Source organism: Tursiops truncatus, chromosome 10, assembly GCF_011762595.2.
Source record: "Tursiops truncatus isolate mTurTru1 chromosome 10, mTurTru1.mat.Y, whole genome shotgun sequence".
In the NCBI taxonomy this organism is placed as follows: domain Eukaryota; kingdom Metazoa; phylum Chordata; class Mammalia; order Artiodactyla; family Delphinidae; genus Tursiops; species Tursiops truncatus.
Genome location: NC_047043.1, coordinates 69,628,076 through 69,650,295, shown reverse-complemented (window position 1 = coordinate 69,650,295; position 22,220 = coordinate 69,628,076). Strand labels below are relative to the sequence as shown.

At 43.0% G+C, this 22,220-nt stretch overlaps 1 protein-coding gene across 1 annotated transcript in view; it reads left to right on the top strand.

Moving 5' to 3' along the window:
• Positions 1 to 22,220, top strand: part of ERC2 (ELKS/RAB6-interacting/CAST family member 2) — an 866,017-nt gene that overhangs the window by 725,778 nt on the left and 118,019 nt on the right. The window contains exon 15 of the mRNA XM_073811247.1: positions 3,565 to 3,712. Coding sequence (XP_073667348.1) covers positions 3,565 to 3,712 — 148 coding nt within the window. The remainder of the gene's footprint in view (positions 1 to 3,564; positions 3,713 to 22,220) is intronic.

The following is a 22,220-nucleotide window of genomic DNA, read 5'->3' as shown; positions in this document are numbered from 1 at the left end:
CAAGTGGGAGATGATGTGGATCGTACCAGACGTGTATGTGTGTGAAAATGTGTGTGTGCACCTACCTGTGTCTAAAGAATGAGAAGGACAGAGAGAACATACATACCTTGATGGGAAAATGAGGACATTTCAGGTATGCCAAGGATTTGAAGCATGTATACCTGCAGTTTATTTGGTGACTGAAAAGCTTCATTTACAATTTTTTAATGTTTACTCTTATGATACTTTGTGGGAGGGAAGGATAACACAGCAAGGTATAAGGAGAAAAAGAGTAAAAACTAGCCTATCCATTCCACCACCATTAGATAATGACTTTTAACATTTTAGTGTATTTCCCTCTCATTTTATTTTTCTATGCATATGGTTTTATGTTTGGGGAATATTATTGTGTGTACATTTGCAAGTCAAAAACTGTGAAGGGTCTGAGATTTTCCCTATTGGCATTGCTAACAGGCTAGCCTGCCTCAGTTTCATGGACGCAGGCAGAAGACCAGAGGCTTTGGGGTCAGAGGCAACGGCTTTATTGCTCAAGGTGCAGAGAATAGCATCAGCATGTTTATGTCCATACCCCTTTCCCCAAGTCTCATGGAGGCAAGGCAGGTGGGCCAGGTGAATAGCTGTATGTGCAATGGGTTTCATTAAAGGAGAGCAACCCTGAGCTTAGGGAACTTGAATCTTTTATAATGGGCAGTAACATGTCTGCCTTTTGCTCTGGAGGGAGACACTATCGTACATGGCAGTAAGCATGTTTACCCTTAGATCCTAAGGGAGACACTACATCTATCTCCCAAGGCTATTCACTCTACAAACACCCTTGGAAAACTGTGAGAATAGAAGATAATACCTTTGCTCATAAAATGTGCAGAAATATGAGACTCATGGAGTCTCTCAACAAACATAAATCTTTTCATATGTCATTGCTTTTTTTTCAATCAGCATTTTAAATGGCTGCATATAGCTGTAAAGAGGGAATCATTGGGATATAGCAAAATGTACTATCAACTTCCAGTTTTCCAAATAATGGTCTTTTCGGTTGTTTCCATTTTAAAAACTTGGAAATTTCTATTTGGGGCAGAGTGGCAAAAAATAATGCAATGACTTTGGGTGTGTTGTAGCTAAGTTGGAGTAGATGGCATTTGGGTTCCCCCCGATTTGAAGTCCATGCAGCCTCTTCACCTTGGCCTTATGTATATGCAGTGGCCAGGAATGGCCAACATGTCTGTTGTCTCAAGATGTTCTCCAGAGGAAGACAGGCTCTGTGAAGCTGAATATTAATGCTGTTATTTGTAGTCCAGCCTGCACTGGTTTTCTTCTGGAAAGTGGAGATATTTCCTGACATTTCTGCTGCTCACATCTGACCGATCCTCAGACAGAAGCTCCTACTGCCTGGCATGAGCAGGACCCAGAAAAGTCCATACAAATCCCTATAGTGGAAAGGGAAAAAAATCTGAGATCCAAATAATGACCATCTTGTCCAGACATCTGGAGAGGGCCTGGTCTGGTGGTGGGGATTAAAGAAAGGCAAAACAGCATCATGACCAGGTTTTAGTCCTAGGACTTGTGTGCAAGAAAGTACCCAATATGGAGGCTTTCCTGGGTCTCTAGGGTCTTCTAAATTATCTAGAATATTGCTGAAGTGACACAAATGGTTGAGACAAGTCCTCCTCAGAGGAAAGGAGGACTAAATGAAACATAGCAGGAGAGCCATTTCTTAGTCAATAATGGTCTCAGAAAATTCCAGGTTAAAATTTGTGACAGATGTTGACAGAAAATTGCACTGTAAAATGGGAGCAAGAAACTGTAATACTTTTCTGAGCGAGCAATGATCAGTGATTAAACAGCAGTCAAAGCATTGTAATTTTTTTAAGTGAGAGCAAGAGTTATCCAGTGGTGTCTTCCACAGTTTTTAGAAAGTATAAAGGGAACTTACTTATTTCTTGAAGAAACATTTTTTTAACATCTTTATTGGAGTATAATTGCTTTACAATGGTGTGTTAGTTTCTGCTTTATAACAAAGTGAATCAGTTATACACATACATATATCCCCATATCTCCTCTCTCCCACCCTCCCTTTCCCACCCCTCTAGGCGATCACAAAGCGCCGAGCTGATCTCCCTGTGCTACGCGGCTGCTTCCCACTAGCTATCTATTTTACGTTTGGTAGTGTATATATGTCCATGCCACCCTCTCACCTCGTCACAGCTTACCCTTCCCCCTCCCCGTGTCCTCAAGTCCATTCTCTAGTAGGTCTGCATCTTTATTCCCATCTTGCCCCTAGGTCCGAAGAAACATTTTTGACATCTGCTTTATGCTTAATGCTCTTCTAGAAGCTGGAGAATTGGTGGTGCACAAGACAGATGCGGTTCCAATTCATGGAGTGTCAAGTCTAGAAAACAAAGAAACAAAAGTATCTTAAGATCCTTTCAAATAGTAAAGCGTTCCATGAAAAAACAGTGTAACGTGACAGGCCAGTGGCTTGGGTACAAGGTAGAAGCTGGGAAGACACTGCTAGGGATACTGGCTAGAGAGGGCTTTTCTGAGCTGAGACATGCCATTTGTGGCAAAGGCATTCCAGTCGGAGGGAATGGCAGAGCAAAGCTTATGAGGTGAGAACAAGTGTAACATTCTCAGGGACTAGAAAAGAGATCAGGAACGAAATGTGCTAGAGGCTAGTGATTGAGGAGGGAGGAAAGGAACAAGATGACCTCAGGGAGATGCTCAGAGCCAGTTGGTGTAACGAGTTGCAGGCGTCAGTAAAAGGTCTGAATTTGAAGTTTAATGGGTGATGGAATGGACTTGTCATGCAACCGAATGGTGGAATCTGGATTTATATTGTTTTTAAAGACTACTTTGGTCTCTGTACCAGGGCGGCCAGTGGTTACCAGAGCTACACCAGTGGTTACTGGTGGTTGGGAGAAGTTTATAGGAAGGGAATGAAGGATGACTTCTAATTAGGCGGCCTGGGCTACTTAGTGGATGGTGCAGTAATTACTGAGATAAGGAAGACTGAGAAATGAGAGTGGTTTTTGGTAGAATGGCGTGGGAGAGTTACTAATTTTGTTGAAAATTTAAAGGAGACCCTAGTAAATATCTCTGCATGCCTTTCTTCCAAAGAAAACCTTGCATGATAAAAATAATACTTGATATTGAAGTTGCTGCCCAATTTTGCTGAGTCGTCTTGGGGTACCTAGAACCTTACCTGGCAGATGGCTGGCTGGCTAGCTGGATGGAAGGATTGACAGATGGATGAATGGTTGAATGACTGGATGGATAAATGGGTAGATGTCTTAGAAGGGAATGGGCAGATTGACTCCCTCCATTTCTCATATGCAGCTGTGTCTGTGAAACCATCAAAAGATGCGTGCTTCAGAGGACACAGTGTGTTGGTCTCAGGGATTCTGACCCGAACTACTTTGTACATTCTGAGAGTCAAGGAGGTAGTTTTTCTTAAACACTATCCATAGGTCCTCCCCATGAGACAACACTTCATGGCTCATCTCAACTCTAAATGCTGATTTTTTTTTCACTTTATAAAAATCATCACAATCATCTTTATTTTACCAGACAGGAAGCACTGCTTGCGGCAATCAGTGAAAAAGATGCAAACATTGCCCTGCTGGAACTGTCTGCCTCCAAAAAGAAAAAGACACAGGAAGAAGTGATGGCCCTCAAGCGGGAAAAAGATCGACTTGTGCATCAGTTAAAGCAGCAGGTGGGGCCTTTTGCACGAATGGTGTGTTTTGCTGGGTTTGGGGTTTGGGGTGCTTTCTCTGGGTTTAGCTACTCTTCATTTTGCCATCCGTCCTGCAGGCTCACGCAGCTAAAACCAGGTAGGAGCGAAATGGCCCAAGTTGTCGCTGGAACAATATTTTATTGCTTTTCTGTGTTTTTGTGCATGTGCCTGGGCTTGTGTGGTTTGCAACCAGTGCTGTTTTCCTTTCTTTTGTATTAGCATCATCTCCCCAGAAATAGCTCTCAGCTCTCTTCCTTCCAGTGGACTTTCTATGACTTCTGACTAAATCCTAAAAAGTACTAATTAAATTCTGGGCACCTTCTTTCCCATTGGACTTGTTACCTTCTGTCTTGCTCACTTTCTGGGCCCAATAGTAACTCCCGTCATCCAGTTCTTTCGATTTCTTTCTCACCATTCTTCCAACTTTGATTCTTCACCTATTTCCCAGGACTTTCTGGCCAAGGACCCTTTCCCACCCGCTATGCTTGGAGACCTCCTCAGCCATTATTTAGTCAAATATTTTTCTATTACCTGTTTACCCCGTTAACCTGTTTTTCCCTCCTCTCTAGGCCACTATACTTCTTCTGAGGGAAAAGGAAGAAGAGATAAAATCCTAACTTGTGCAGAAAGTTCTTTGCTTTCTGGAGGGTTTTCTAGTAGTGACTTAAATGGAAATATATCTACCTGGAGCATATTGCAAAGTCATCCCCGAAATCTTCAGGCATTATTTCTCCTCCATATCTAACTTGAGGGCTTTTGGAATCAATAGTTAAAGATATTCAGTTGGATTCTAGCTTCATTATGAAACCCACTCAGCAGATAATGGCTCAATGGTCTGTGGTCTCACAAGGTGGCTGCCACGTCTTAGCTAGGGCCGCCTGTGAATGCCACATGGCACCATGTGGAGTGCGTCCATATTGATTTCAGCCCCCAGGACTGGCTCTCTGCCTGCTGGGGAGATCTGGGCTGAGCATAGTGTGCAAGGTAAATGGAAAGGAAGCCCGAAAGGAAAAGCTCTCTCCCCTCACAACTGGGACAACTTTTTCCCTCCTCAGGAAGGAAAAGCCATCCTTTGGCCCTGAACCAGAGTCTTATTCTCATGGGGCTGCCTTGCTGTGTGAGAGAGAGAGAGAGAAAAAAAGAGAGAGAGCACGAGAGCAAGCACTGCCACGCCTGGGTGCCCTCTCCTGCAGAGGGAAGGTCCCAGTCACTGCCAGACATCGGGGTCATTCCGCAGAGCAGCATGCCTTGCTAGTGCTGGCCCCAGGGGTCGGGGGCCGCTTACATCTGACCTCTTTGTTTGGGGCTGTGCATCTTCTACACCGGTTTCTCCACCCACTGGGCCACAGAAAGTCAAGTCGGGGCTCCTTCTTTGCTTTCTCTTAATTCCTTCCCTGTGCGCCCTGTGCCCTCCCCTCTTGCACCTAACCATTGTAGCTTTCTCCCACAGGTTTATAGACCTAGGAAACAGCCCCCGAGCTCGAATATACCATGCACTTGTGATGCTGGCTACAGCCCAGATATTACGGCCAAGTACCACGGGTCCAGCTACGATGCATACATGATCCAAAGGTCTCAGGTCAGTCAGCTGCTAAGGAGATACTCTCCCCCACCACTGGGGATGGGGGTGCATAAGACCTACATCACATCTTGACCTTCACCTCTTTTGATGATTTCCAGTATTCAGTGGCCATAAAGTCTGGAACCATCGATGGTAGCACTATATCTTGATTTATAATGCAATTTGATTATTTTGTATTTGCCAGTGGTTCTAGTTTTGATGGCCACCCTACAGGGACAGCTCTTCTGAAACAGCCTGGCACTGCTGTGAAGACAAGATGCCAGAGGCCTTACTGTCAGGCACATTGGATTAAATTTTTCTTTTTGTCTCTGAGATACTTTCCTCCCCAAATCTCCCTCTACCCTTCCCAGTAAGGAATTTTTTTTTTTTTAAGGCTGCTTTTTTTCTTTCTCAGCATCATGAAAATGCACTCCTGGATTCCAGGAAGGATTGAGTGTAGCCCTTCAATTTGCTCCTGGGAAGCTGTACAAAGCCTTCATTATTCACGACAGGCTTGGTTTTGGGTATCATGGGGCACATTTAGGAAACCCCAGCCATGCACAGTTAGTCTCCTGCCTGGGCTAAAGCAGGGTCTGAAGGGCTGTTGTGGAAAAAGAGGCAGCAAAGGAGGAGGATGGGCTTCTTTCCATGACTTAGGTTTGAAATTCTTCCCCACACCCTACTGGCCACAGAGCAAGAAAGAATGTGAATTTATGTATCCTTGTTGTAAATGATACTGAAGATAATGAGTAATTTGCTTATAAAAGCACGCCCTTTTTTACTGAGGGTTAACTTTGTCCCAGAATGTGAATCCAGTGTCCCTGAGGGATTTTGTCCCACAGTCCTCACAGCAGCCCTGTGGTGTGAGTGTCAAGATTACCTCCTCTTTTAGGGGCCATAGCTGAGACTCAGAGTGTGGAATAACCAGCCCAACACACACAGCTTGTAAGTGATAGAGCTCAGGTGTGTATAGTCCACCTGCGTCCACACATACCCCACCATGTTCAGAAAGTAATTCAGAGTTGCAAGCGGATGGGTATTCCAGAAATTGTGAGGGCCCCTTATCTTTGTATACCTGAAGTAGATGCCAAAAACCCATTTAAGAATGTTCTCCAGCCACTCACAAAGAGTAGGTTCTGCCTAGAGCTCTTGAGCTTAGGATGTTTGATCACATCAGCAACTACTAATACTTCTGAGCTCTCAGCATGTGCCAGGTATGGGTCAAAGGGCTTTACATACATTAACTCATCGACTCCCACCAAAGCAGAAGGGCTGATGCTCTCACAGAGAAGGAACCAGAGGTCCAGAGAGGTTGGGTGCCCTGCTCAGGCTTCATAGCTGCACACACCATGATACTTAAACAGACTTTCTTGCCACACAGCCTTAAATGGGTTTCGTAGATGCCATCTGGAGTAGCACTGCTTAGGTTGAATTTTGTTTCTGGCACTTGTTCGCTGAGTGATCACGAGCAAAATACTGAACCTCCCTGAGCCTCAGTTTCCTCATCTGTAAATTGGGCTAATAACTTAATTCAAAGGGTTGTTTGTGAGGTGTAATGTATACTAAGTGATTTGCACATGCCTGGCACACCAATGTGCTATATATGTGTAAGCTGCTATTACTACTACTACTGCTGCTACTAACTGACTTTATCACCACCAGCCCTCAGAGATAGTTTGATTTTAATTTCAATTTCATCTTTGCTGTCTTTCACATGCCTTGGAGTCGCAGCTCGTTGAGAATATACTGTTGAACTGTGGGAGAAAGAGCAGACAGTTGTTGGTACTAAAGCCTTCCCGGTCCCCCCACCCCTAAAGCCCAAGCCCTTGGGGAGTGGGGAGCAGACATGTTAGGAGTTCTAGACCCTAGTTTCCAGCCTGCACTGGACAGGCCCCCAACATTTATTAAGTTTGTTTGGTTTGTGTATGCAGCCCACATGGACGTCCATCAGAGAGGACATCCCCAGAAGGGTGAGTCCCAGACCTCAGTGATCATCACCTGCATGTCTGATTTGGGAGAGCAGAGCTCTTTTAGGCACCCAGGCTAATGGGAGGGGAAGGTCATAGGTCTGGGTGTTCACCTGCACAATGTTCTGCAAAGATTTTGAGGCAGATGGGCTCATGAGAGGTGTTACCCTCTTCAGGCTGCCTTTTTATTTTTTCTGTGGTACGCAGGCCTCTCACTGTTGTGGCCTCTCCCATTGCGGAGCACAGGCTCCGGACGCGCAGGCTTAGCGGCCATGGCTCACGGGCCCAGCTGCTCCGCGGCATGTGGGATCTTCCCGGACCGGGACACGAACCCGCGTCCCCTGCATTGGCAGGCGGACTCTCAACCACTGCGCCACCAGGGAAGCCCCAGGCTGCCTTTTGAGCTCATCTCATGCAGGTCTCTCTGCCCACATCATTCCCAGTGACTGAACTCGAGTAGCTCATTCAACAATCCCCATAGCCATTGCACTTTGCCAAGCACGTAACGGGCACTTGATAAATATTTATCGTGTGAATGATTACGTGACTTCCATAAGCCAGGTCTATACCGAGTGTTTTATATATACATAGGTTTACAAACGTGATCTCATTTTGTCCTCATAATCACCCAACTACCCAACATGTTGCATACCTACCATGTGCCAGGCTCTCTGACGGGTGCTGGGGATTCAGCCACAACAGATATTTTACACACAGTATCCACAGTCCCTTCCTCATGGACCTTACTTGTTAAATTAGAGGGGGTAGAGAGAAAGGTAATAAACCATAAACATAATAAGTAAGTCATGTGGTAGAAAAAAGAAAAGTATAGACCAGCATAACAACAACAGGCATGCCAGGGTAGGACTGAGGGGCTGATGACACCGTAAAATAGGGTAGACAGGATGGGCCTCACTGGGAAGAAGCCGTGAGCAAAATTTGAAGGAGGTGAGAGAGTGAGCTCTGTGGGTATTTAGGGGAAGGGTGTTCTGGCAGAGGGAACAGCCCGTGCAAAACCCTAAGGCAAGAGAGTGCCGGTGTGTTTGGGAATAGCAGGGAGGGCAGTGAGGCTGGAGTGAACAAAAAGGTGAACCATCACAGCAGTCATGGGCTAGGGTAGGCTGTGCAGGATCTGCTAAGAGTGGTATATTCTGGAGCAGAAATTATCCAAAGTTAGGAAGCAGAATACACCAACCATGCAGTGTCAGGACAGGGAGAACTCCCTCCAGTACCACTCAGAGTGCCCTGTTTAAGGTTGCTCTAATTGAGCCCACTCTCCAAATCCCCTGGCTCCAGCCTTGAAGGAGTCCCAGTGCTTAGCTTGCATTTTTTTAAAAAGCATTGGTGGGTGGGAGGGAGATGCAAGAGGGAGGAGATATGGGGATATATGTATAGCTGATTCACTTTGTTATACAGCAGCAAGTAACACACCATTGTAAAGCAATTATACTCCAATAGAGATGTTAAAAAATAAATAAATAAAAATTAAAAAAAAATAAAAAGCACTGGCACTCCATCGGAGCCACAGAGAACTAATGCCAGAACTTGCTTGTTATGGCTACTGAGATTTTCAAATAGAATAGGAACAGGGCCCTTTGACAAAATGCCCTCCCTGACTTTCTGGCAGTCTCAGTAACATATCATTGGAGTCCAAATCCTGCCGTTTCCTTGCTATGAGGAGGTAGGCAGGTGGACAGTAGTGACCACCTCCATGCCATTGGCCTGCTCCGAGTGGTGGCTATGCCTTGGAGAACTGCAGCCAGAGTCCAGGCCAGGCCAGACGTTCTCAAACCCCAGTGGGCAGAAGCATGATCTTTTCTAAAGATGTATCATGAAATGCTCATCACTCTCTGGCTCTCGCTGCTGAAAAATCTTCCCTGGCTTCCCTTGCTGGTGGGATAAAGACAAATTCAAGCCAGCGTGCTCTCTGCCTTGTACATGCAATTCCCTTTGCCTGAAACACATTTCCCTCTTTTCCTCACCTGGTTAACACCTACTGGTTCAATTCAATCTCAGTCCAATATCACTATTTCAGGGAGGCCTCTGGGACTTTCTCAACTGGTTCAAATCCCCAATTTGGCACTCTTGTAGCACATGTACATCATTTAATTGCACTGGAACAGATGCAATTTTGCATTTGTTTTGGTGATTACTTGAATAGAAACTATCTGTCCTGCTAGTAAATGAACTCCATGAGGACTGAGAATGTGGCCTCCTGACTTTTTTTCTGCTGACCATTTGTCTCCAGGCCTAACACAATTGCTAGCACATGGTAGGCATTCAGCAAATATTAGTTGACTGTATACATAAATGAGTGAGTGAATTGCCAGGGCAGCTTGTTAAAAGAAGAGACTTCTTTGATCAGTCATTACATTAGACAAGACTTAGCCTCGTAATTCTTCTGAGCCTAATATTCCGGGAAGCCACCACCAACTTACCCGAGTTGGTAGAAGACATGGAGACCTGCTTGCTGAATCATGACCACAGAATTGGCGCCATGTTCTTTCTTGCCACGTTGCGAGACACTTTGCAGAGATGCCTTTTACCATATACTAGAATTATTTGCAGTGGTGTCCATTTTGAACCTTCCCTTCCAGTCTCTTTGCCGTATTCTAGTTCAGATCCCTTCCAATTTTGGAGGTTCTTCTTGAGTTAAATGCCACTGAGTTTCCAGATGTGGCAGAGATTACTTGCAGTTATAAAGGGAGTCCCGCCGTTTCTTTCCTGAAAACGTCTGAGCGTCTTATAAATTAATTTGCCTAGAAATACCTAAACTCCCATTAAACACCTATCAAGAGAGCCAGAGAAGATGATGTGAAATCAGTTCAGAAATTCCAACTATGCTTAACACCAAAAGAATCTTTATGACTCTCTTCAGGTGTTGACATCTGAGTTGATTCTAGGCTGAGCGCTGTATAAAGGTAGGAGAGCAGTACAAATTAACTTTCTGTTACTTGTTGCTTACAAGAAGATAAAGGATTAATCATAGTTTGGTAGTAGACATATAAGTCTATCCAATTTTTGTGTTCTTCCCGATTCCATTTCTTCACAAGCACACACCCCTGACACTTTTATTCTACCTCTTCTTAAAAAAGAATCTTCCTTCTAGATTTTTGCAATATTGGGAGAGGGACTCAATTGGGAATTAGTTAAGGGTTTTTTGGTTTTGTTTTGTTTTTTAAATTTTCTTGTTCTTTCTCTAGGGATGGTAGTTCTAAAAAATATTATTAAAATTTACCATCTTTCCTTCTTCTGTGTCTTGGATCCAATCCCCCCAACTCTTTTCCTCCACCCTTGAAGAAAGGACTGACATCAAAATAATTAATTCTGAAATCATTGGATTTTCCTGCTGCTAAAGGGTTTTGAAGGAAGCTTAAAACTAAATCTTACCCCCTAAGCCTTATTCCCAAATGCTCCCTTGTGTGCTGAAGTAGTGAAATGTACATCCTTGATGAAAATGCCTGTTTAAAATGAGGGCCAGACACTATTGTTTAGTTGAAATTAGAACCAGCTTATTTCTCAGAACCAGTTAGAATACTTTTGTGATCAGAGATAAATTGTGCTTGGTTTTCTTTTCCCCTTCCTACCAGTTCTGGCATTGCTTTTGGTTACCCACTGGTCAGTTGGGAACAGAAAGGCGTTAAGACTAGTCCACTGATTCTCTTGTGTTTTCCCCCAGAGCTTGCAGAGAAGTCCTATGTCCAGGTTAACATTCTGGAGGCTATGCCAGGTCTGCACAGTATAACTGATTTGGGTATGTCTCCCCCTCCCCTATCGTGTCCAGACCATCATAGGATTGTGTCTAAGAATTAGCCAAACAGGTATGGCCAAGAGTGGGAGAAGGCAGACTCTGCCCTGGGAAGTATTCAGGAGAGCTGGTTGTAAGGATGAGATTCTAGCCAAAATTGGATCTCAGCAGAGGTAGAACCATCCTGTCAAGGAAAGCAGGAATCACCTGAGTGGGATGGTTGACCAGGCATTTCTTTCCCCCTGTACTTGGGGCCACACCTGGTTGTGCTCCCCATTTACACTTCCATTACATGGTATGCAGATGACTTTTAATTACCCTTTATGGTTTAGGAGGTGAGCACAATTGAACAGCAGTGAAGGAACTTCATGCAATAGGGTTCCCATAGCCTCATGTTGTGGTTGGATGAGTGCCAGAAAAGCTTGATTTGATCCCAGCATTGTAATGCATCACAGACTCGCCCCAGATCAAATTGCTGGAATGCAAATGCATTGGTTTTCACTGTAGACTCACTTTGGGTTAAGCTGTTCATGACCCACTGGTAGAATCTAGCCACATCTCTATTTATCATTGACTTCAGTGCCAGGGGTCTTTACAGTATGTTCTAGAGAACCCCTTTCTAAAAAAGAAATACTTAGATCACTCCTCGGCAGGCCAAGGGCAGGGCATCCTCACAGAGGTAAAACCTGAACTCCTTGGTGTTACTGAGGACAGTATACTCTTAGTGTCCAAGTGATTGGCCAGGATACTACTCTGCTCTCTTAGCCTGGAGACATTTCTTACTCTAGGCAACTGGTGCCTCAATCCCAATACTCAGGGAATCCATTTGGTTTGCCAGTTACAACACAAACTAGCGCTCAAAGATTGTGGAGGCAAAGTGTTTTCTCTGTGAATCCATGTTTCTCAAATCCCTGTTAGAAATCCACCTTCCCAAAGCATCAGGCGGACTCTGATGGACCACTTTTCTGAGTCTCCCATTTGAAGGAAGCCATGTTTTAAAAACCAGTTAATAAATTAATTAATTAAACCATTTTAGTTCCCTTCCCTAAACATTCACGGAGCACCTTTGGTGGTGCTGTGTGGGGCACTCTTGGGCTATAGAAGATGTTGATACTGATTTTATCCTTGAGCCTTGGGTTGTTTTTTTTTAATCATCTCTACCACCTATAAGGCAGATATTAGCTCATGAAACAGATGACAGAGCAAACTGCTACTTTTTGGTGCAGAAATGTTACCGATGTGCAAAGGTCTTTGCTTGCTAGAGGGGGCAGGGAATACTTCCTGCCGAAATAGGCATTCCTGTGGATGTTATAATTGACAATCCGTAGCCTATCTTTTGTGACAAATGACCATCCAACCATGATACTTTCTTAAGTTTTCAAGGATCCTAGTGTAAGTATTGCTACTCTTAGAAAAACTCGCTCTTTGCTTTTGGAGTATACCTTTTGAAGTAGAAAAACTTGAAAAGACCAACTTTACCACTTCATTCCCCCACTTTTAGAAATACATAAAGGGGGAGACAGGTCTGACTTGTAAGTTTTAGAGTGATTTGCCAGCCTTGTTTCAGTCATTTGAAGCACCCCCTGCAGTATCTAGCCGTTGGCACAGGACATCAGAATAACAGGCTTAGCTGAAGGTGACCAAACAGAGAAGAGTATACAAATGCCAAGAAGATCTCTCACGTGCTGTCTTTCTCTTTTTTTTTAATTCAAATTTCACATCTGCGCTCTATTTTTAAACAGTTATTCTTTAAGTGATAGCGCATGTTCTACCAAGCCTCTTATTGGATTAGACATGTTTGAAATCCCCTCAGCTTTAACCTGTTCATTACTGCCTCCAAGAACATTCAGATAGTGTATATGGGGGAGAGTTTCCAAGATGTCAGCCTCCAGGGAGCCATTGTATTTTGGGGAGGGAGGGATCCAGCGGTTATGCTGTGTAGATTTTGGGGGGACCTTAGACTGACATTGCTTTAAGAGAAATCAAGTGTGGGTGTAATGTGTGCAGCATTCTTGCTATTCATCATAGTTTTTCTACTCACATTTTAGAGTAGGAAGAGCTAACAGTTTTTGACCTCTTACGTATACCCGGCACTGGGCTAGAAATTTTAAATATATTATCTCATTTAATTCTCATAACAGCTCTGAAAACCAGTTGTTATTAATCTCATTTTGGAGATGAGGAAACAATGGTCCAGGAATTAGGCAAAGATGCCACGGCTAGTGAGGGGTCTCATTCCAAAACTCTTTCATGGTCTTCCCAACAGATGTCCCCAACTTGGTGCTATACCTCTTGGGTCATAGCCCCCCTGACCTGGGGTTAAAAAGGAGCATAAAAAGCAGGCTTTATTTTGTGACCCTGAGCACCACTCCCAGCCTCTCCAGCAGCCCCAGCCAGCTCCTGCCGTGACCCCGGGGTCACATGTGCAGGCTGGGGAGGGCGATTTATCTCTTCCTGCATCACCAGGCGTCACCCACTGCCAAGGGGAGAAAGGGCTACGGGCTTGATCAAGTGTGTTGCATTTTCTGCTTTCCCGCATGAAATGTTGACATTTGCCTCTTGGAGCCTTTGTGTTTCATTCTCAGGATATCTGCTTGAAAGCCTTTTTTCCTTTAGTTTTCCAGTTTCTTCTTCATCATTTAACATACAAAAACAGGTTCCTCCTGGTCTCTTTCTCTCTCTCCCTCCTTTCCTTCCTCTCATCATATAATTAAAAGTCCTTTCAGGTTGTCTTCACCTTATCATTTCAATTGAATTGAAAAAAGATCCGACTTCCTGCCCTTGTGTCTTCCTGATGCTGAATTTCAAAATGAAAGAAAAGTCCTTCCCCTGCCCCTTTTTTGCTTCATACTACCCCTTGAATAATTGTGTTTAAATCATGCCGATTTTGTCATTGATCTGCATTGTTGTACGGACTGAGTTTACCCTTTCCTGGCTTCAGAATTTCTTCTTTTTTGGCTTTTTCAAGTAATTAACAGGAAAAGGATTTTTCACCCTCCTCTCTCCTGATTACAGAAACACAATGATCAAACTCAGAATTTAACATTTCTCTTTACTCTTACTCAACTCCATATTCCTTTTGGGAAGTGCCACTTTCTTTTGTTATCCTCTACCACATGCAGAGGCACAAGTTCCAGAATCCCCCATGTTTACTGTTTTTTTTCAATGTAGCACTATATTAAAAAGTAATAAGGACTATATACACTATTGATACTATGTACAAAATAGATAACTAAGGAGAACCTACTGTATAGCACAAGGAACTCTACTCAATGCTCTGTGGTGACCTAAATGGGAAGGAAATCCAAAAAAGAGGTGATATATGTATGTGTATAGCTGATTCACTTTGCTGTACAGTAGAAACTAACACAACACTGTAAAGCAGCTATACTCTAATAAAAATTTTCTTAAAAAGTAATAAGGACTTAATTTTGTAGCCATCCTCATTATGTAAATGATACTTTTCACAGTTGAAAGCATATAAATAAATGTTTTATTGTAAAAATAATGTATTCTCATTATAGAAACTTAGAAAATGTGAATAAAAACTAAAATCACCCATAATCCTGCCACTCGGAAATAAGTATAAGTGTAAGTATAAGATATAATAAGTATAAGATTTATACTTGCCTACATTCCATTGTCTACATACATATTTGAACAAAGACATGACATACTACATAATAAAGCTTTTTTAGCTTTATAAATGTTTGATATTGTGTGCATTTTCCGATGTCCTTAAAAGTCTTCAAACACATATATCTTGGTTCTGTGATTTCCATCACTGCCATAATTAATTTTGTCATTCTCCTATTGTTGGGATTTCAATCGTTTCTAGTTTTTCACTTTTATAATCTCACTTGGTGAACATTTCGATACATAAATCTTTTTTTCTGTTATTTTCCTTAAGATTAATGCCCCAAAGTTGAAATATTGGAGTTACGGGTATTTTAAGGATTTTAGAGAATTAAGCAATAGCTCTCTTCTACAAAGTAGTTGACATTTTAAAATTTTTACATAAATGTCAACTGTTTGTGTTAAGTTTGTTTCTAATAACATGCCAGTCTCATAGATTTGGGAAAGAATGTCGCTCTTCTAGGACAAATGGTAGGTAAACTTAGAGAGCAAGAGGCAGAGGCAGATTTTCATGACTTCTAAGGGGAGTAGTCATGGGACAAAATGGGCAGTTCATTCAGCAAATCTTTATTGAGCATCTGCTATATGCCAGATACTGTTCTGGACCTTGGGGGTACCATAGGGAACAAAACACAAAAATCCCTGCCCCGAGAGAACTTGTATTCTAGTGGAGGACACAAATAAGAAACAAAATAAAGACATCAAATATATGGCATGTTAATTGACAATAAAGGCTATGAAGAAAAATGAAGATGATGTTCTGTGAGGTGTCTGGGGGTGATTTTGAATAGGGCATTCCCAGGATGCCTCCTTGAGAAAGGGACAGGTGAGCAAAGACTTGCAGGGAGGTGGGAGTAGGCCATGTGGAGTACTGTGCGGGGAGGGAGTGGTCCGTGGGGACAGACTGCAGCCAGGAGAGTTGGAATCTGTTCTTCTGAGGTCAGATCCCAAGTGCAGTTGCTGAGTTGACAAGGTGGGGGAGCCAGAACCCCACAGCACCAGTGTTTAGATGAGATAAATTTTTTAAAAAATCAGCACACAACCAAAACCCCATTCTCTTATCTTTGCCCTGATATGGCCATTTGGAAATGCCCATTGGGCACAGCCAGGAAATCTTTACTCAGATGATCTTTGCGCAGTGGAATTGTGCAAGGAGTTTACAAGTTCAGATTGGACAGAGAGGCGGTCCATTTCAGAAAACAGTGACAACTGACTGAACAACAGTGGTGACTCAGAAGGTCTCAGTCCAGGCTGGTTCTTATGCCCCAGAAACCTCCGATTAACCAATCATCTCCAGGCTGGTTTATTTCCTCTCTCTCATGGCTCAGCGCTCCTAGAATTACAAACACAGCTCAGAAGCCAACCAGAAACCCTACTGCTTTGGGCTACCGTGGGTGTGCCAAAGCCCCTTTGGGTGCTAGGGTAGGAAGCAGGTGTGTGGGTCACAAGGTCAGGCAGAGTTTCTGTTGTCAGTCTTCTCGGGTTTGGGGGCCAGATACTCTCTAAGATGTCTGACTCAGCAGCCATCCAGAAAGTATGATGTTAAATCTTTGATCTGTAAACAAAACAAGGGAGCCCATCTCACCAGGTGGGCTGCCAAGAAAGCCCTGGCAGGTAATAGAAGGTGCAGGATCTGGGAATGAACCTGGGGATCAGAGTTTTAGCCCAGCTCTGACCCCCAACACACTGAGAACCTTGGGCAGCTCGTTTTGCTTCTCTCTCACAGGCTCAGCTTCCCCATCTGTAAGGTGAAGGGATTAAACTAACAGACCTCTTAGCTCTTCACAGTTCTGATAGTCAGAAACTATTCCAGCACATTCATATATATAGTACGCTGAGTACTTGCTCTATACCAAGGACTTTGAGGATGCACAGGAAAGTGACAGTATTTGCTTTGATGGAGCCTGCAGCTGAGTAGGGGAGCTATATTATTCAGTAAGATATTAACACAGCTATTATTTCTTGAAGAAATGATATTCTAGGCACAGCATTGTACTTTTGTTGTTTTATTGCAATCCTCACAAAAACTCAATGAGGTAATACCATCATTGTCTCCAGTTTGCAAATGGAGAAACCAAGTCACAGAGTTAGTGAGCGAATCTACCTTAGGGGTAACAGAGTCAACCCCTTTGTTTTCCATTGCAACACAGTTGCCATCTTTCCCACCAGGGAATGTTTGAGAATTCTAGATTTCAAAGATGACAGAGAAGAAGGGAGGCTCTGAATTTTGCTCTTTTGGCTTGTGTTATCCCGACTCATCTTCACTTAGTAGTTGTATGATGGTGAGCAGGTCAACTTACCTTCCTGTGAAATGGGTATGTTGTTTGCTGTCTAACTCACAGAGAAGCATTATCATGAAGCATCTTCTCTGGGGAAAGGTCTTTAAAAACGCTGAGGGCTGCACAAATGTGCAGGATGTTGATCTCAGTTCTGAGGTGCAAAGACAGGGCTATGTTTTTTTTCCCCCACAGGGTAGCATTGAGGAATGATGGTCCCAAACAGTCTCTCGTGACAATCCATTGACACAGACCCACTCCACATGACTTGTTCCCTTGACCAAAGAAGAAAGAAATTGAGTGACAATGTTCATAAATAGGCCTCTGTCTTCTGCTTTTCTGGGAGCCAGACCGTGATTTATCCTTAAAGAAAAACAAATAGTGCAGAAGGTGCAGACATTGCCTTGAAAGAACCCAGTTCAGTGTGGGTTCAGACATCTTCCTTCCAGGAAAAGAGTATCCAGATCTCCCAGCCCCGGTCTTGCTTGTCCAGGCTCCTGGGAGGTCTGCTGGGGGTCTTCTCAGGGTCTTCTGAGAATTCTTGAGATGAGGTCGGGCTTCCAGGGAGAGCCTCTGTGTTCCTGAGCTTTCTAGTGATGCAATCCTTGGTGAGGCAGGGAAACAAAAGGCTGATATTTTGGAGGGGGAAGAGCCATCTCTGGGGGATTATTTTTTATGAACCAAAGACACTTAAGTGTTGCCGATTTATCTTAATAGCAGATACTATGAGCAAATGTCCCAGTTGCCTCTTTGTACTTCTGGCAAGTATGGATGAGAAATGGAATGGAGCAGACCCAGTCAGAGCTGGCTAGCCCAAAGTGTAGAAGTCTTAATCTTCCTCCCTCCAGATATGTAACTTAGAAACGTTTCCAAAGTTTTCCAAGTTGCAGGTGGACACCCAGCTTTGGCAAGACGCAAAGCAGGTTCCATCACTAGGTTTTCCGCTTCCAAAAAAATTATCTTGGGCTTGAGGGGAGAGACACCTGAATCTTCCCTAGGTAGTTAGCTCAGTTACCACGTTCTGGTTCTAAAGGTACTATTTCTGTATAAAGAAACCTTCTTTAATCACGCGAAAAGCCCTCCTGCTTGTTGTACACATGATTGGGATTTCTCAGAGGACACTGCAGGACTAGGCTGCATATCCTCCTCTGTCAGGGCTGGAACAAGACCACGCTGAACCCAGCGCCTTAGAAGGTGGAGTATAAATTTTGTTAAGGCCGTGTTGAATGTTGTAACATTTACTAATCCTTATTAGATATGGATAAATTCTCATGGCTTAATTTGGCATGTTGAGCCAGTTGTTCAGATTGTCTTTGGAGACTGGAAAGGAAATGCAACTTTAGTGTAATTTTTCTCTTGTTTCTTTAGAAGGGGACATAATTTTTTATTGTTAGCTGGTGGAAACTTTGGTGAATTGTGGCCAACTGTGGCTTACCCCCACAGGAAGAAAGCATCAGACTTTAGCTGAGAACATATCCTTTGAAACAAACCAGAATATTTGATTTTTGAAATATCTTCCCACTTTAAAAACATGCTGTCCAACAAATATTAATGTTCTGACCCAGACCAAGAGAACTGAGGAAGTAGAAAGCTATAATTTCTCTCTGAGGAAAATTTTAGAGTGATGTGTGATGCTTTAGTTTAGTAATAACTCCACTGAGCATGGAAATAATCTATGAGGATACAGGTACGGCCACAAGAATTCACAGAGCATCCTTTCACTCTTGGTTCTTACTTTCTCCAAAGTGGAAGGAGCTAGGTGTTGGCTAGATGTCAGGCATTTCATATTTCTTTACTAGGTCACCCACATATACATGACCTTGGACACCTACTGTCACTTTACTTCCATTTCTGGAATTTGGTAAAAAAATACACTTGATAAAAGTTCTCCCTTTTTTTCTGCCAAACAGTTAATTTTTTTTAATTGGAGTATAATTGCTTTACAATGCTGTGTTAGTTTCTGTTGTACAACGAAGTGAATCAGCTATATGTATACATATATCCCCTCCCTCTTGGACCTCCTTCCCACCCACCCCCCATCCCACCCATCTAGGTCATCACAGAGCACCAAGCTGAGCTTCCTGTGCTATACAGCAGGTTCCCACTAGCTATCTGTTTTACACATGGTAGTGTATATATGTCAATCCTAATCTCCCAATTAATTCCACACTTCCCTTCCCCCACTGTGCCCACCCATCTGTTCTCTACATCTGCGTCTCTATTCCTGCCCTGCAAATAGGTTCCACATATATGTGTTAGTATACAATATTTGTTTTTCTGTTTCTGATTTACTTCACTCTGTTTGACAGACTCTAGGTCCATCTGCATCTCTACAAATGACCCGATTTTGTTCCCTTTTATGGCTGAGTAATATTCCATTGTATATATGTACCACATCTTCTTTATCTGTTCATCTGTCGATGGACATTTAGGTTGCCTCCATGACCTGGCTATTGTAAATAGTGCTGCAATGAATATTGCGGTGCCTGTGTCTTTTTGAATCATGGTTTTCTCAGGGTATATGCCCAGTAGTGGGATTGCTGGGTCGTACTGAAAATCGTTGAATATTTTAAATCGCTTGGATTGAAATCTATTGTCCTGTTCTTTATTCTTTTTTTTAGCGTCTCACATAGTTTGGTGGTCAGTCAAACATGCTCAGTAATCACCTTTAGGGGACTCAAATCTTGTCAATTCTGATGAGTTTGATCAAGTTTGGCGGTTATTGAATCAGTTGGCATTATAGCTGCAAAATTATTTAAGTGAGATTCTTGCTCTGTTTGTAATTACAGTTTTGTTCTAACAGATCTGTTTTGCAGATTTTTATGAGCAGGAATTCTCTTGGGCAAATCCACCATGATTCTCAGTGTGGTTAGGGCAGGCGATTTTCCACCCCTGGGGTGGTTTTTCAGAAGAGTGGTCATGTAAAAAAGACCATTTCTGTCCTCTTAGCAGCACCCAGTTTTCAGCTTCTGCTGAGAGCAGGATCCAAAATTATCCTATCTCCTTATGAAATTCTGTTGAAAAATGTTAGTCCCTGTACACTGTGCACAAAAGCCAAATTACTTTCGGAATGTTCTGTGGAACTCTGGGAATTCAGATAGGGATCAAGGAAACAGCACAACATCTTTTCCCCTCCTTTGCTCCATCTGTTGATTGATTTGTAGGCAATTACTCTCCTTACCTTGAACCCTCTGAAGTAAAGTCTTGGGTCTAAATTCTATTGCTTTTTGTTGATTCCTTTATTTGTTTGTTTTTTAAGTATTATATTTTGTTCCCAAAGTCAGAGAATGCAGAGAAAAGTTCTGGGAAAGCAGAGGGCTCATTCTCCATTTAAAGCAGTATTCTCCTAAAAATTTGCCAGGAAGTTAAGGTGTTTCTCATATCCTTTACACTGCTGAAACGTAAATCAAAGAAAGAGCTTCTGGAACAAACCAAACAAAAACCACACACTTATTCAGGGACAGAGTCAGAATATGCTCATGCTGGATTTTATACTCAACAACGCCAGGATCTTTATGGCATGTAAGCTTCCCAAAACTTCACAGAGGCATCCCTAAAGAAGTGAGAAAACTTGAGAAAGAGGAAGAAAGGATTCTTTCCTGATTATTCTTCAGTAGTAGCATACCAAGAACAAATAGTGAAAAATACTGGACCTTTTCTAAGTTATTCCCAGCTTGGAACTTCCACAAGTCTTAATGCTGTGCCCCATAGTCTCATAGATAAAGAAGGAAGGTCACAAATTAGAGTGGAAAATAAAAGGAATTTCTGGTTCTCTGTAATGTTTCTGGCTGTCTCAGGCATAATTCTCAAAAAGAATTTATGTGTGTCTTAAAGTTTAAAATAGTTAACATTAACTGCAGCAGCAGTTCCTAAACCTGGCTCTCTTTTGACATGGACATTTGAGATTCTTCCCCACCTTCACCAAATACCAACTGGAGGGCCAACCCAATGACCTACACCCTCAGAATTTCAGAGGAAGGACACTAAAAGCTGATGGATCCCACTGACAGACCAGCATTTGGGAGGCATTGAGGTACTAAAGGAGACCAGCAACCCTTACGCCCCTGAAGGTGGGAATCCTTGGGTCACCAAATGCTCACTCTCTCTTTATAGATATCCTTGCAAATTCAGCTACTGTAAACGTAAAGTGAATGGCAGGGTTTGGGCTGGCCTTTGGCTGCAATTGTAACCAGAAGAGGTGGAACTGGGGGCTGATACAGGACCATGTAACAGGAGTGAGGGTGGGAGTGGAAATAAGCCTGTCAGCACAGGGCACACAATGATAATGGGTAAGAGAGACAGTTGATCAACAGAGTTTACTCAGCACAAAGAGAATCTGAGCCTTGTTCCAGACATTCTAGGGCTATAAAAAGGAATCAGAAGCCACAGACTGAACTCAGGTACCTAGAGCACCTCTCTTGATATCTAGCAGCCTAGGCTGACAATGCCATTTGCACAGAATCAGAGAGGTTGAGTAACTTGCTGGTAGTTAAACAGCTATTAAGTGACTTAACTTTGACCATTTAATCCAGGCCTTCTGACTCTACTTCTACTTTTCTTTATTCTCCAGGATACTTCCAGTTGTGGAAATTGTCTTAACAGGGTACATTTGAGCCTGGCTGTGACCTGGTTTTGTAGGGAGGAGTCGCTCCTGACAAGGGAAGCACCAGGGTAGAGATGAATGGGTGTGGACGTGGGATTAGAAATAGAGCATCCTTGTGGAGAGTTTCTGTGGAGGAAGCTGGGAAGAGGTCACTTGTTCAGGAGGAAAGAGGGAGGTTGGCCTTGCCCGGCAGCTGAACTGTTTCTATCTGATAAACAAGATGATAGGGAACTACTCTGTATTCTTCAGGGAGAGTAAGATATGAAAACTGTCAACGTGAAGCAAGTTTGAAACCAGCATTTTTGATGAATGATAAAGTGGCTTCTGAGATTCAATTGCTGGGTCATTTCTGCCTATGAGAACTTGCCCTACATTTGATGAAGCTTGGGCACCTCCCAGGTCATGGTCTTGTTTTCTGCATGCTTAAGAGTAGTTGGCCAGTAATGATTTGAGTCTTTCATTAATGCATCCTCACCCCCACCATATTAAGGATAAAATAATAGCTTCCTTCAGTTAAACAGCCCATGAGACATGGACATTTTCGGTCTTTTCTCGGAAGCACAGATGTCAAATAGTGTCCTATAATGTTTCAGGACCTGAGAGGAGATCCTTGGGCCTTTAACCTTAAAATTCCAGAACTAAGGACCTTATTTTGCTACCGGTTTCCATCTCAAGTTTGTTCCTAAATGATCATTA